We start from the raw sequence: 16,747 nt of genomic DNA on the forward strand, positions 1-16,747 counted from the left end.
TCAGTCTTAAAAAGGAAGAAAATTCTAATACATGCTGTAACACGGATGAACCTTGAAGGAATTATGCTGAGATAAGCCAGTCACAAAAAAGACAAATATTAAATAATTCCATTTATGTGAGATTCCTAGTGTAGTCGTACTCAGAAAGTAGAATCATGATCTTTAGGGGCTGGGAGGAGAGAGGAATGAAGAGCTATTGTTTAATGGGTACAGTTTCCATTGAGGAAGATGAAACGGGTTCTGGATGGATGGTGGCGATGGTTGCACAATATGAAGGCACCTAATGCCACTGAATTGTACACTTCTAAATGGTTAAAATGGTACATTTTATGCTATATGAAGTCTACCAAATATAAAAATTCTTAATTTTTTTCTTCAAATATAGTTTGGTCAGTCTGCTTTGCATTAATACACACAAAAAAGCTCCAACTGTAACATCTGTCACAGAGTTTAACTTGGGTCCTTGAAATGATCTATTACAAAGTCAATTAATATCAAAATGCATATATTCTTGATGTAAAATACAACCACATTATAAGTACAAATCTATTCCTAACATTGTAACAACTATTCACCTAGTACTTACTACTTGCAGAAAAATCCCCAAATTATAATCATTATACCTCAGTGCAGTCTGGGGCACAAACATACCCAACAAATTCACAAGAGAATGTAATCCAAGGACTTCCAGACTGGGAGGCTATGAAAACACAGAACAACTTCTGATACAGTATTAGGGTAGGACCTGAGTGACGGAGCTGGTACAACTCCATGTGTAACTTGTGGACGAGCCACACATCTAGCTCTGAATTCTCCTAAGGCCAAAACAAAAAGAGAAATACAATTACGCCCTTTTAATTGTCCACAAGGAAAAAAAATATATCAGTTCTTTAGGGAAAACAAACTCCCTCTCTGCCCACAGCTCTAATTTCTCATTCAGGGTAATATACACAAGATTAAGAGTATTTAGTGGCAAAATAATTAATAATGTCATTTAAGCTAAAATTTTTTGAAATGCCCCTCAACAGAAATGGAAGGCGTAATTCCAACTTAAAACTCAGTGAAGGACATTTTTCAGATAATCAGAAAAATACAGCTTGGGCTGTAGCATTCTGAGAGTCTAGTTTAATTTGGGGGTAAAATTTAGAATACCTAGAGAAATGAATGAATGTTATATATTCCAAAAATGTGACCAAGCAAAATTTTCACAAGAAGATGGACAGCGTTTCCCGTTGAGAACCTTGAATACAGGTATTCTGTGTGAAATCTGAAGACACTGCAATATTCTTGGCCATCTGCTTATTTTTTCAGTTGGTATCCTTTTGTCAAATTGAGAAATTAGCTTATAAATGGCCACATCAGCTTTGAAACAAGATACACTGTCTTCTCTAATGGAATTTTCTTGACTCAGGCTGTGTGTGATACAGTGGGCTGCCCTTCAGCACTCAATCTGGAGGCAGATTCCGGGGTTTGGCCCGAACTGTTGCCCCCTCCTAACTACATAAACTGGGGGAGGTAGTGAACCCTCTCCTGGCCCTCCTCTCATCTGTACAGTGAAGGAGAAGAGGTCAGTTGTATCAATCACTTCACACTGTGCTGTGTGCAGGTGCTTCAGTGGATGGGATGAGGAGGGGCCTTTACTTTTACCTGCCTTGTATACGGGCATCTTCTGAGTTCCCGATAAAACCTTAAAAATCACCAGACCAGATGCTCTACAATCTAAGACAGATTCTGTGATTCTGTGATTTTAAACAACCAATCCACAATACAAAATAACAAAAATAGGTGAAGACAATATTCAAAATAAAATTTCTAAGAAATTTTACTAAGGAGAATTGTATTTCCAACCTTCATTTTTAATTCAGTTGTTTAGAACCCGGAACAACAAAATCTCCTTCATACCAACATTTTAAGTGAAGGGTGATTTCTCAAGTAACTCAAAAAGGCTCAGTGTCCTGAACATAGCAAATAAAAATAAAGGAACAGACGATACCACTGCAGCTCAGCATTCAGCTGCCGGAGGTAACAGCATGTCCACGTCTCCAGGCTGGGAGGTCACGGGCTCCCTCCCACCAGAGGACAGAGCCTCCCCGGAGCAACTCTAAACCGCTGAGCCAACTCCCGGGCTCCTGTCATCCCCACCATCACCTGCTGCCCCCTACCAGGTTTCTCTGATCCAACACTCCATGCTACAGACCACTTTGATGTCACTTCTCTGTCCTTGAGTTGAGCACAAAATCCTCTCCAGATTATTTTTCAAAAATAAAGCATGGGAAGACCACTTTAAGGAAAAGCCCATCAGTTTTACATATCTCATTTGAGTTTCACAGGAGTTCACGAAGGAGAGAAGGGGTCTGTGTTAACCATCCTGTTACACAGGAAGAACATGAGGCCCGGAGTCACACGGCAAGAAAAAAGTCACCAACGTCGAAACCCACATCTCAGGACTCCAAGCAAGAGCGGGCGGGTTCTCTCCATCTGTGCCACCTTCCCCATACTCTCCCTGACTCTGCCATCAGCTAGACTGTGTATGGAGTAATACAAATCACAAGGTATGTAATGTTAGCCTCTGAGCATCTAAAGAAAGTCAGACATAAGTTACCTGGTTTTTCCTCTTTGGTGCTGGAGCCAAGGTTCTAAGGAGAAGGAAAAAGCAGGAAGGACGATGTTGAGCAGATAATGAAAAAATCCTCCAGGTATGGACATGGGGATGGAGGCTCGAGAATAGAGAAGTAGGGAGATAGAAGAAAAAACTAGGGGAAGAGAGTAAGGGAAAATAATCATTCTTCTCCCACCATGCAAAGCATCAGGGATAGAAAAGAGGGAGTGAGGGGAAAAGTGAGCAGCAAGGTAGGGGAAAAAACCAAGAGAAACACAAGCAATGGGGGGAGGAGCATAGCTCAGTGGTAGAGCACATGTTTAGCATGCACGAGGTCCTGGGTTCAACACCCAGTACCTCCATTAAAAAAAAAAATACACATGGGAATCACAAGCAAAGAGAACAAGGAAATTTGGGCAAGAGAAAAAAAATCAGAAGTAGTCAAAACCTTCCAGAAGCTCTAGGCATCAGATACTAGGAGGGCAAGACTCTATACTACATACACTACCAGTCCTCAGTCTAGGAAATACGTTACTCAAGGCTATACAGTAATCAAAGTAATGGATAAAGCTAGCAGTGATACAGTCACCAAATTACAAAACACTAGAATTAAACATACAACTTGAAATCTGGAAAAGGACAAACTGAGCAAATTACCCACTTCTAGGAGACAGAATAATAAATGTACAGATACTAGGAAAAAAGATAAACTCAAAAAAATGTAATAGAGATAACTACAGAAATTAAAAGACAAAGAATAAAGAGATAAATGCTACAGAGTTCTTTGAAAAATAATCAAATAAACAATTTTAATGAGACCGATCTTAACAAAGGGAGCAAAATTCACTTGGAAATAGCCAAATAAATATTAGGGAATAGAAAATGGAAAAAAGATTAGACAATGTAATTACAGAATGAACATAAGTTAAACAGACAATAAAAGGATATTATGAATATTCTTGTAATAACAAATTTCAAAACTTGAATAGAAAGGATAAAATTCCTAAAAATATATAACTTGTCAAAACTGATCAAAAAAGAAATAGAAAACTAAAATAGTACTACAACCATTAAATACACCTAATTAGTGGTACCCAAAAAAAAGCTTACAAAGAAAAGGTGGTTTTATAAGAAACCTTCACTAAATTTTCAAAAAATTGACCACTTCAATTTTATACAACTCTTCCAAAAAACAGCTGAAAAAGAGAATACTCCCAAACTCATCATAAGTCTAGTGTAACCTTGATATTAAACCCTGAGGAGGACAGAACAAAAAAAGGAAATTAAAAGCCAATGTCAGTCACAAATAGATGCTAAAATCCAAAAGAAACCAAACTGAGAATATTAAAGCATATACATTATGACCAAATTAAGTTTATTCCAGGTACACAAGGATGGCTTATCGCCTGACAGAATCTAAAAATATAATTTGCCACCTTAACATTTTTTTAAACTTCATGATTCTCTTAATAAATGAAGGACATCTGATAAAATTCAACACCCTTTCATGATTTAAAAAAACTCAGAATGAAAGGGAACTTCATGTGATAAACAGTATGCACTAAATACCATTCTTAGCAGGGAGTCGTTAGAAGTTAGAAGCATGCTTTATAAAAACCAGGGATGAACATGGATACCCACTATCTCAGCTTCTATTCAGCAGTGCCCTGATGGCTCCAACCAGTACATTAGGAAGAAGGAAAATAAATAAGAGGTATGAGGATTGAAAGAAAAGAGCAAAACCGTAATTATTCACAGACTATCTACAGAGACTGAATTGCAGTCTACCTTCCTTATTTTCACTTTCTCCTCCCCACTTACTCCTCTGCTCAGTGCAGTCGGCTCCTGCCTGTCATGCTTCTAAAACTCATCAAAGACACCTGGCTACCAAGTCTAAGAGACACAAATCAGTTGTTGCCTCCATTTCCTGGACCGCTCACCTCTACTGGCCTGGATTCTGCCTGGCAGGCTGCTTTTCCTCAGTGCGTTCCACTGGCTCCCTTTCTTCCACTGTCCTTGAACGTAGCATTCAATCCTCTGATTCCAAGCGTGCCTTATTTCTCCCAGGTGATGGTATTTACTCCTTCAGCCTCCATCACCATGTTTCATCAGGTGACTCCCAATACTAATGATTCCCAAGTTTTTATTGGCCCAGTAAGATGTCATCACGTCCAAAGGTGAACTCACCCTTCTCTCTCCTCCTATCTTTAGTCACATTCTATCCAGTGACTTGTGCCATGAATCTGGGGCCATCTAACTCCACCTGCTCCATTCCTCATATGCAATCTATGATCAGCTTCTACTTGTGCTGTTTATGTTCTGCCTGTATCTCTCTTTCCTCTTCCACAGCAACTAGGTTCAGTCTTTATCTCTCTCTCGAATTCCTGCACATGGTCATCCTGCTTTCAGGCCTGCCCTTTAATCCTTCTCATAAGGAACAAATCTGATTAAATCTCTTCCCTGATTAAGATCTTTCAGTGATTCTAACTGCCTAAAATAATTCCAACTCCTAAGGCATATTTTACAAAGTCTTTCAAGAAGACTCTGCTTTTATTCATCTAGTCTTGACTTTCTCTTTCCTTGCCCCACTCTGTTCCGGGCTTAATGAACTTTTTGCTCAAATTCATCCCTTTCTCATCCCTTTGGAAATGTTGTGCTCTGTTAGAACCTGGCTCTTGCAGTCATCTCTAAGATTTATGAAGACAGACTGGTACAGCAGGTACTGAACAAGATAAACATTCTGTGAATACTTACTGAATTAAGGGGAAAATTGTACATAAAGTAATATAAAATATCAAACCTATGGCTGGCCATTATAAAAATGTATAGGGGTTACATCCTTAATACACTGAAGTTAAAATGAGAGGAAAATTATGTCTGCCTATAGCTTATTCAAAATTCTTTAGAGTAGAATTCAGCGACTGTACTTGGATGCTCGGAACACAGCAGGGAACGAGACAAACACAACTGCGTGCAGGTGACAGTCTTGTCACTACTGTGAGATACAGAAACTTATCAGGATAGATCTTGGGTCATACCAAGCATCACAAAGCTAGTAACATATTCTCAAACACACGTTTCATGTTACTAATTAAAACCTTATGTATTTTTGTTCATAAACTTCATAAAAGTTATCAAAATGAAAACCAGCTTCATTTTACACAACTTTATGTTTATTTAACTTATTTCCCAGGTGCTTCCAAAATTAATTTGTAGCAGTAAATTTCTGGATAATATATACAAGCTAAAAATTTAGGAATAATGTGGACTAAGTAAAAATTCTAAATTCGTACTTTCTAAAGGAATTAAAAGTTTTCTTATAATCTTCATAGAGCTGATAAATACAATAATTATGCAATCATAAATCATACCTTTTTAAGAGAATGTAAATAGTAAACTCAAAAACTGTACACAATGGGGGGAGGGTACAGCTCAGTGGTAGAGCACATGCTTAGCAAGCATGAGGTCCTGGGTTCAATCCCCAGTACTGCCATTAAATAGATAAATAAACCTAATTACCTCCCCACCCCAAACATTGTATGCAATAAAAAGCAACAAAATGTACAGAGCTTAAAGTATGGTGTTGCATAATTACTTTATGAATCATTTATTGTAAATTTATGTTTAAAATGTGCTTGGACTAGTGGGGAGAGTATAGCTCAGTGGTAGAGCGCATGCTTAGCATGCACAAGGTCCTGGGTTTGATCCTCAGTACCTCCACTAAAAGATAAACTTAATTATCTCTGCCCACCAGAAAAAAAAAAAAAAAAAAAGCTTAAAAAATAATTTATAAAATGTGCTTGGACTATATTTATATACTAGCTTGAGCACCAGTAGATGCATTTGCTTTTAATCTGGGAACCCTAATAAGCTTTTTAATTTTAATTTCCCCCCATTCTGCATAGCGCACAACTAAGGGAAGGGAGATTATGCGGGTCACTTTCATCATCAATGAAATCCCCTAAAATTAACCTTTAAAGAGCATCTAAAGAAGACTAGAGTCCTGCAGTTATATTCACAATGATGCAAATCTCTTGAGGTCCCCAATCTAGTAAAAGTAGTCCTGGGATAAAGGCTGAAACAGCTCTCTGGTCTTCACATTCAAGTTAAATGCCTACTCAATGGAAGCTGAGATAACTTGCCGAAGTCATCAATCCTCAGGGTGGAAATCAAACATTATTTGGACCAGAGATTAATTTTAGTGTGTCCTCAAACTGAAAAGAAAATTTATATTTAGATCTCCACATTCTAGCCTACACATTACTCCACCAACACGCATTTTAAGCATTTTTCTCTTTTGCAAGATTCCTGCTAAGCAATGCAATGTCTTCTAAATCAAATGCCTTCATTCTGTCTTTGAACCTAATTGAAATTAAGAAACTTTTAGTAGCTTTAATAACTCCCAAAAGCTGTAGAAGCCCTTCCCCACCCTCCTACCCAAATCCTTAATACTACCCTCCCTCCAAATCCAGAAAAAAAAATCTGCACAACAGAAAACACAAAACAACTAGCCACATGCCATGAATGCTGGGGAACGTGATTCTCCACTGGTTTAGGCTACAAAGAAAGGCTATGAGTAATCAAAAATCTCTAATCAAAACAAAGTTAAAAGCCACCTCCCCAATCCCCAACCCCGATATAATTTCCCTTTCTCTTCTCAATCAACTCAAGCATTTCTCCTTGGGTTTTGTTTTGTTGCTGTAGTTTTTAATTTTAGAGGCCTCTGAACAGCGGATGGTAAGTTCATCTCAATGTCAGCCAGGGCAAAGACATGCAAAAAATCACTAACTTGGAAGGTTATTTAGGACAACAATGTCTTTCACTGCCTTACTCCTCCCACTCCGGCCCTATTTGACCTACTACCAATATGCAGCCGAAAAAACTATCCGTCCACGGGCTTCCCCCCAGCGGCTCTTCCTGCAGGAACCCCGATGCACACACAGCGGGCCGGGCAGGCAGGGTCTCCCGGCTTCGCGCACCCCTCCACCGCTGCACTCCGCTCCGCACACTCGCGTTCAACTATTCTTACATCTACTACGTCCCTAGAGCTCGCCGGCCGCCCTCCCCCTTCCTTCCCAGGCGTCCTCGGTCGTCCCCGAGGCTGACCTGGCAGAGCCCCCGCGCGGGCACTCGCCCACCCACCTGGGCCGGGGCCGGGGCCGGGGCTCCCTGCCTGCGCGCTCCACCCGGCGCTCCTCGCGGCTCCACACGAATGCGCTCGGCCTGTTCCTCCGCCTCCCCTCCAGCGCAGCGGGGAGGTGCGACCCAGGGCGGCACAGCAAGGTCTCCCGAAGTCACCTTTGCGCAGCCTGCCCCCGGCTCCCGCCGAGGTCGAGCAGAGGCGCGGCCCAGGACTCCCGCGCCGCGCCCGGGGCCGCCAGAGGTCCGCGCTGGCCCCTCGGCCCGCACCGCCGCCCTCCCGGGCTCGCTGCCGGCAAATGGCCTGCAGCGGGCGGCTCCGCGGCTGCCGGCGGCGTCCGTCCTCCTCCCCGCCCCCTCCCCCGCCCGCGGCGCCCGCTCGGAGGCGCAGGTAGGGACCTGCGGGGGGGGGGGGGGCAGCAGGCCGGGGTTTTCGGGGCAGGCGGGCGGACAGGCACTGCTACTCGCGCCCTGCCAGCACCCCGCCGAGGCTCCGGCCCGGTCCTGGAGCGGGCGCCGCGCTCCACCCCGTCCTGGAGACGCGGCCCTGGCAACTTTTAAATGGCCAGCCCGCCCCTCGGGAAAAGCAAAGGGATCCTCTCTTCTGGAGCCTTCCCCCTCGAAAGTAACTGACGCTCAGGCTTACACTGAAGAGTTAACGTTTCCGATTCCACGACAAAGACTGAGCTAATCTTCATCTATTTATTTTTTATACACTTCCTTTATTTTTTATAGGCTTCCATTTGAGCAATAAGGACAACAGTATGAATCTGAATCCTAATGTGAAACTTACTCATATGAAATAGGTGGTTTCCTATTCTGGCCAGGCTTAAAGGGTACACAGAAGCTCAAAAGGACAGGTAAATCCAGCACATCAATACTATACTTAAGTGGGATGTTCAGGCTAATTAAAGTTCTGGTTAACTGTGAGGCTCTGGTGAGGAAAAAACAACAAACCTGTTTATTCCAACAATAGTTTTTAGCCTAAGGCGTGTAAACCTGTCCTTGACTTTGGGAAGCAGAGTAAAACTGAACAGAATTGAGTATCTCTTTGGCAAGGTCCTCGGGGACTTTCAGTTCACCCTTCAAGCAGTGGTGGCTGTATTTGCACTTACAGACATAAAATGTGCAAAAGATAAGATGGGGCTATATTCGAAAAAGTTGGAATTAATGTCTTGAGGTTTCATAAGGTCTTCGAAAAGTCAGTTTATTTTCTATTTAATTCTAAATTGGTGACTAAATATTACTATATTTTGAAAAGTCACATTTGGCACTAAAGAGAACTTGCTATAGACTCTTTCTCCCTGGGCCCTAAAAATTAGAGAATGAATTCAGTTTAGAAAAGGAGTACTACACAGCAAAACAAAACAATGAACAACAAAGGCTACTTTGTTTCAGAAGGCAACTTACAAAGGCAATTTACAGAGCACCTAAAATGTGCCAGGCGCCTTAGGGAAGAACGTCACATAAAATAATTCATGTGTATTCTCATTTTCAGATTTGGAAATGGCACTCTCAAACATGTATTAATTTGCTCCAGGCTGAGATAGCAGAGTTAGGTCCTGCTTGGTCTGACCCAAAAGCTTGTGTTCTCTCCTTGGTACATTCTTCATTCATTTATTCAAGCACTTATTAACTGTCTAGTACATGCCAAGCACTATGCTAGACACAGATGCTACAAAAATACGATACTTAAGGAGCTTCGGTTAAGTAAATACATAATCAGATAAGTAAATACATAATGATACAATGTCAGAAGCACTACACCACCAAGGAACTTCTAGAACAGGAGTAGGGACATCTAACTCAGTTTTGAAGGGTGGAACCTGGGACTGGGAAATGGCAGCAATCATCTATCCAACAGAGCAATCCTGAGAAATTTAACAGAGTGGCAATGAGGAATCTGTGGTGCTGGGCTTGAGGAAAGGGAGTGAAGGAAGACAGAAAACTGAGATGCAGGAAGTAAAAAGGACAGGACTTGCCTAAGGGTGGGGATGAGGAGGAAGAAAGAACCAGAGACAGCTCTCATGTTTCCAGCTTGAATTACTGAACAGGTGTTAATTTTACCTTTGACTTGAATCGATAACTCAGTTTTAGGCATATTGGTCTTGAAATGCCTCTGATATATCCATATGTAAATGTCCAAAAGGCAACTGGATATACTGGTTCATAGCTCAGGAGAAATCCAAGGTGGAGATACCTGAATCATCATGGATTTCTGGTTGAAGGAGTGGGTGAGATCATCCGAGAAGAATGCTGAGCGAGAAGCCACCCACGGAAACTTAGGGATACTAAGATGCAAAGCACAGGCAAAAGAAAGGATGCTTTAGAAGAAGACTGAGGAGGAGTTGCTATAAAGGAAAGAGAAGCCACATACAGTAAGCACCATGGAAATCAGAGAAGCATTCCAAAAAGCAAGCAGTAGTCAACTGCCAGATCCTTCAAAGGACAAGTGAGATAGTTGAAAGGTATTCTCTGACTTGGCGACAAAGAGATATTGACAAGAGTGGTTTCCAGCGGACCAGGTGAGGAATGAAGTAGAAACAGAAGTGGAATTGGAAAGGGATGTAGGGAGATAGAGAAGCTATAAGGGAGTAGAGAACTTCAAAGAGAGTAGGTGTTTTTGAAGCAAGATAGGAGACAGAAGATAAAAACTGGAATGAGGGAGTGGTAGGGAGTTGGTAGCATATGCAATGATTGCCTACTGTTTAACAAAGAATTTTGCTCAGAGAAGAGACAGAGAAAGGTGAAGGCCTGAAAGATACAAACATTATAAATGAAAGAGATAAGGATTAAAGGACTCTGAATAGCACAGGAAGCTAAATGAATATCAGAACCATGGAGTTATGAGCCCGCATGAGGGTATGAATTCTCTCCAAAGGCTTTAGCATCTGGTCTAGAGTAGCAGTACCTTTGGTTGGTTCCAGCTGATTGTCTGAATTGTTTCACCACACCACGAACTTGGCATCACTGTCATCCCAACCATACATCTGGGTTACACCTCTTTGAGTTTAACGTGAACATATAAAATATTTTGTAAGTGAGCTTACACTAAAAACTGGTTTGACTAATGTAAAAGGGAGCTCAGGAATACACAGAAGCAGCCGGGGACCAATGACGACTTCTGAGTTAACACTGTAACCACTTCTGATACCACCTTTTGGTGAGGAAAACTACAGAAACAATAATTCATGAAATCAGTTTTTAGCCTTTTGAATGAAACTCTCAAAGAAGATTAAAGAAAAATCACAGCCTTCACATTCCGTTTCCTGAGTATATCACTTTAAAAACACCTAGTAAGGTTCCCTTTAGTAAATCAGTCACATGTTTTACAGCTAATTTCATATACTGCAGTTTTTTTCCCTGACAACATAAGCAGTGAGCTTTACTTCAAGTAAAAAATGCCTACATAAGGCCTCATTTATGTAGACGTCATGTGGATACCTTGAGGACACAGGCCGTATCAGAGCACCCCTAAGAAGCAGAGCACCCATGTACCGCAGAACCAGAAGGCCCCAGGTTCGGGCATGAAGGCCTGTACTCATCATCAGCCTCTAAGTTTCTTGCCCAGGGCCAGTTTACTCTTAACTCTGGACATCAAGTTTGGTGACTGGTTTTCTTTTTAACAAACAGGAAATCAGAAAAAGTAAATCAGAAGGAGTCAGTGTATCACTGCTAGAGACAGGCACCAAGCTGAGCTAAAACTCAAGAAAGAAAAAAAATTTTTTTAAACCCATAAAGAGCAAAAAGGAATTCAAGAAGCATTAGAGGACTGGGCCATTTAATTAAAACACAGGGTCCTGTCAACATTATCCCCAGAAGGCATCTTTGTCTTAAGGCACAGAGTAATTATGAACATACAAAAGGACAATCATGAGGCACCCAGAAAAGATGTATTCACTGGGAAAATTTTAATTTAAGAAGGAAATGTGTAACATTTAGAGTAACTGTCCTCAAAAAAGATTAGACTAAAAAGAGTTTGGCTGCTTTGGGGGCTGGGGTCCCTATTTCGTGCTAGGTACTATACAAAGTGTTTTACCAATTTGATCTCATTTATTCCTCAAAACACTCACTTTTGGTTGGTCACCACTTTAAAAGGGAGACTGCACTTTAAAACTGAAGTGAAGACAGATTAAACAGCAGAGCCAGGAATTGGACCCAGGTCTATGTGAGTTCAAAGCTCATCACTGCTCTTTTAATAAAATTTCCAGATAACGGAAATATAGTTTATGATGCCAGATAAATAAGGAATTATAGTGCATAATTATTCCTCTCTGACCTCTATTAAGTTATTAAATTCTTATGTTATCATTCTTAGCCATTTGATAAGACCAATGTCAACGACGCCATTTATCTTTCAAATATTTTTTAGGCCTTCTCATTGTCTATAACCATTCTTCTCATAAGGACATTCATGGATTCTACTAAGGGCCCCACAGAGTTGATATTTCATAGAATTACTGAAAAGAAGTTCTGAAGACACTCTAAATGTTTGATGCAATAAATGTCATTTACTAAATGAATACTTTGTGCCCTTGTGATATGCTAATATGCTCTATATACAGATTATTCATCCATATACATCTGATCTCCACACTCAACATTGAGGTGTTTATATATTTTCATTTTACAGTTTATATATTTTCATTTAACCAAGGTCCCACAATTGGTTAGGGAAAGACTGAGATTTAAGAGGTCCATTAGACTTTCAGACCAGTGCTCTTAAGGACTTTCTACATGGTTTCTTACTTGAAAGATGAAGATATCAAAGTTCAGAGAACTTAAGTCGCCCATCATCACTTAAACAGTAATATGGGTAATAAGGATGGAAACACAACGTAACCATTCTGCAAACAGTCAAATATTTTCTTTAGACAACACTATCTCCTCCCAAAACAAGATAAAACCAATGTTAAAGACACAGAAGCTCCAAGATAGCAACAGAGAAAAGAAGAGGGGTCACAAGTGTTAGCATTCCACGATACCAACTGCTGACTTACACTCAGGGCTTACTGCGCATCAGGAACTACCCTAAGCATTTTGCTTACAATTATTTAATCCTCAAGACAAATTTAAAAGGCTTAAAGAGGTTAATTAGACTAAACTTAAGGCTAATATTCTTGCACATTTAAATTTTCACATAGAGATGATTACCTAGACTATTTTTTTTAATAGGTTAAAAATTAGGATACGTTGACTTCTTCAGAAATTACATTACTTGTAATCTAGTGTTCACCTTAAAACTATACATCTCTAGAAATAAAGTGCTATCAGTACATTCATCAGGTACCACATAAGAGACGTGAATGTAGTTTTAGAATGTTGTAAATATTACCTGGATCTCATCACATCATAATTTGCTCTGTTCTGCAATGCTACCATCCTATTTGGATTTATTTAGGTCGCTAAATCATTCCTCATTTAAATAAGCTAGAATATGAAATTTGCAAACCACCAAAAATATAAATGCTGAGAAGGGATGTTTTCAACTACTATTAAGGGACTCAAACATTTAAAATGTTGAATGAATAATTATGTTTTCCTGTGGTATTTAATAGAATTCTGCTGAAAGACTTTCTGTAAGTTTGTTTGAAATGAATTCAGATTATTGTTACATATTTTTCTTATTCTCCAAATAAATAATTATGGAATTTATGGCATACATAATAAACACAACATTTTAAAATTTTCCATATGAATTCACAAGACTTCTATTTTAATCATAGGAAAATACATATAAGAGAAACACACATAAAAGCATTTTCATCTATTTTGTTTTACCAAAACTTAATCTCTAACCAGAAGGCACAAATCAATTGTAATGAGAATAAGAAATTCAGTGTCTTAATCTAAAACGTTGACAATTAAACATACATGTAGGCATTAAAATGGAAAAGCCTATTGCTACCTGGTTTGCATGAAAATGGGAGAAAACACAAAAAAGAAAAATCCTAGTCCAAGAAGCTGAAACACATCTTTACAACTTTTCAGTCCCTGGAGAAAGAGTTACTAATGGATAAGCACACCACTTTCACTCAGATTTGAATATAGCAAAGGGCAAATTTTTGAATGGGAGAGAGCAAGCTGCAAAGAGCACAAAAAATATTTAATCCATTGAGCTCAGTTCATGTAAGTTAAGTATGACAGCAATCTATTTTCCAAATAAAAGCATGTATTCTTCATATAGAGACCTCTGGGTTCTAGAACATTTTCTTATTCCCTTTATTGAAATGTCGTAAACAACCCTGAGTACAACTTTAAATATACTTGTTGAATACGGGTACATAAACAAATTAGATGATATGATCAGAACTTATTTCAGAATCATCCTGCTTAAATCAAGAATAAAATAAGTTCTTAAACAACAAGGACCTACTGTAGAGCACAGGGAACTATATTCACTTACTTGTAATGAGCTGCAATGGATAAGAATCTGAAAAAATATGTGTGTGTGTGTGTGTGTATATATAACTGAATCACTTCACTGTACACCTGAAACTAACACTGTAAATCTACTATACTTTGATAAAAAAAATAAGAAAATAAATAAATAAATATGTTCTAAATTTGGTGGAAAATTAAGCTTTTGTTTCCTTTATTAACTCTATTCTCTCCTACCTTTGGACAATTTGAAAGCAATGATGTGCTGGATGATTAAGTATTATTTATTTCAAATAACTGAAAAACAATCATTTAAAAAATTGAATTCCAAACTACCTACCCCTTCTTGTTTAGTGAAGAGATTAAGGCAATCACTCAAAGCTACACAAGTTTCTCTAGAAGCTTCAGAGACAACTTCAACCTTCTGAAGAAATGGTGGAAGCATTTCTATAAATAAAAAAAATAAATAAAATGAGCGGATTTTAAGTAATCTTAAACGAAGAGCATAAACATATTTTTACGTTTACTAATATCATGTTTTCTTCTAGCTGCCTTAAGAAAGCATACAGTACCTTCCTTGGGCATCATTATTAAGCATCTATTGTATGCAGGGCACATAAATTAGTACATAAAAAGGACAAAGCCTTGACCTAGAAAAGGCTACATCCTAAAGAGCCAGGACTAAAAAGAAAAGGTTTACAGGAATAAGTAACAAAATGTTTAAGGAAAACAGCTGTCAAGAAGGACTGATATCACTACTTAAAAAATATTAACATTTCCTTCCATGATATATTCTATACTAGATAAATAATTTTATTCAAAGGCAAAGTGCTAAAAAGAGAAAACAATAACTAGCTGACATGATGGCCAACGTACCTGAAGGCGGCATTAACTCAACTTTCTCTGCTTCTTGTTTGGATAAATGTTTGGCATAAATAGGTCTCTCAGTCACAAAAATATGTCCCTGTTGAGGTCTAGTGTCTTTCAATGTACGTTTAAGTTAGGAAAATAAATGATACTATCAGTATCTTCCATGGACTCCTAAAGTAAATCTTAATCCACTTTATTAAAAAAAAAAAAAAAAAGTAACAATGTTGGCAAGAGAAAGCTGCAAAATGCACACACATCACTTAAAAAATCAAGTGAAATCAAGTAAAAGGTCATGTCCCGTCCAGATTAATGTGAGAAAAATGTACTTAGTTGAAATAATTTGTGATTTTATTGATTATACATTAGGATCCTTTAAATTGGTCCCTTCCATCAAATAAAATCAGTAACATTAAGCTTTTTATGAAAAAAACAAACGGAGAATGACAATCAAATCTGTAGCTTCCTCTGTATTTTAAATAATCTTGATTTACTTAAACACTGTTCTTAAAACATAATAAACAAGGTCAATAAGCAAGAGGAATCAAATAAATCCAAATGTCAGTAATTTGTAATTATTAGGCCCTAAAACAGTGGGTCCCACCAAAAAACAAAAATTTTCAAACGGGAAAGAAAAAGAATAAAGTCTACAGAGAACATATGACAAATTATCTAGCCATTATTTCTATATGATAAAATTGTGTTATGCTGCTGTTCTTTTTTAAATTTTCCAAATTTTTTATTTGAATGTGATTTATTTTAGCAAAGACATGTCCTTTTCTTGGAAAACTTCATTTCTCAAAACTCATAAGGCAAAAGTGGGCAACAAAAGGAAAAGTTCAGAGTAAACGAATGTATGAACAATCTTTCATTAATATCTGGATATAAAGAACAAATGACATTTTCTCATATTTTTCATCTTAGGGAATACAGTTTCCCAGTGTTAGCGATCCTTAATAACACCCAAATAATTGAAAGCTATAATATTCTAAAATAAACTTGACTTCATTTTCTCTTTTTGAATCTTTGTTACACATTGTGAGGATTTATTCTGTACTTAGTTGCTAAATAGCAAAAGAGAGTACCATATGCTGGATGCCATATGACTTAAACAGTACCTCAGCAGATGCCTTACACAGAGCTGCAGCCCGGGGACCGCAAGGAGATGCACAAGAAAAAAACAGACACAGCCGCTGCCTTCCATCGACTATCGGGGTAATCTAGTCCTTTTACACTTTCATAGCACAGAGGATAGGAGATGGAAGCACAGTCATTCATGGATGTGTTTCTTTTATTAAATGCCATCACGTGCTAAACCATCTCCAATTCTGTCTCTGTTTTAGATGTTTCACACTTAAGATACTTGTTGATGAGCATAAATATTAAATGGCAAAATAAATTTTTAGGAGCACAAGTTTTTAAAACAAAACTGATGCTGCAAGCTTTCCAAAGATATTCCAAGAAATACATGTTAAGACAAATTGTTATAAGAATCCATTACTAAGAGAGTGTCAAATTATTCTGTTCAAAACAGAATCAAAAGTTACCTAACTTCTCAGATAATCCAGTGTTCAAACAAGATTTTGGAATGAATATTAACTTGCACAATGGGATGGTGTAAGAATTACGGACTTTGGCAGATACTCTGGTGCAGTGCAGCTGATCAGGGCCAGTCAGTTCACACCGGCATGTTTCTTATACAGTGACGTCTACATACAGTTACATAAAAAGAAAACTGCTAAGCTTCTAGAAAAGTTATCA

The 16,747-nt window shown here is 38.6% G+C and overlaps 1 protein-coding gene across 3 annotated transcripts in view; it reads right to left on the reverse strand.

Moving 5' to 3' along the window:
- The window catches only part of OSBPL1A (oxysterol binding protein like 1A), a 146,449-nt gene that overhangs the window by 77,758 nt on the left and 51,944 nt on the right, over positions 1-16,747 (reverse strand). The window contains exon 15 of one of the 3 annotated variants that reach the window (XM_032467154.1): positions 14,460-14,566. In XM_032467154.1, coding sequence (XP_032323045.1) covers positions 14,460-14,566 — 107 coding nt within the window. Of the gene's footprint in view, positions 1-7,741; positions 8,250-14,459; positions 14,567-16,747 lie in introns of those variants that run through there. The other 2 variants (XM_032467151.1, XM_032467152.1) reach the window with 2 other exon arrangements.

The sequence above is a fragment of the Camelus ferus genome, chromosome 24 (assembly GCF_009834535.1).
Source record: "Camelus ferus isolate YT-003-E chromosome 24, BCGSAC_Cfer_1.0, whole genome shotgun sequence".
NCBI lineage: Eukaryota > Metazoa > Chordata > Mammalia > Artiodactyla > Camelidae > Camelus > Camelus ferus.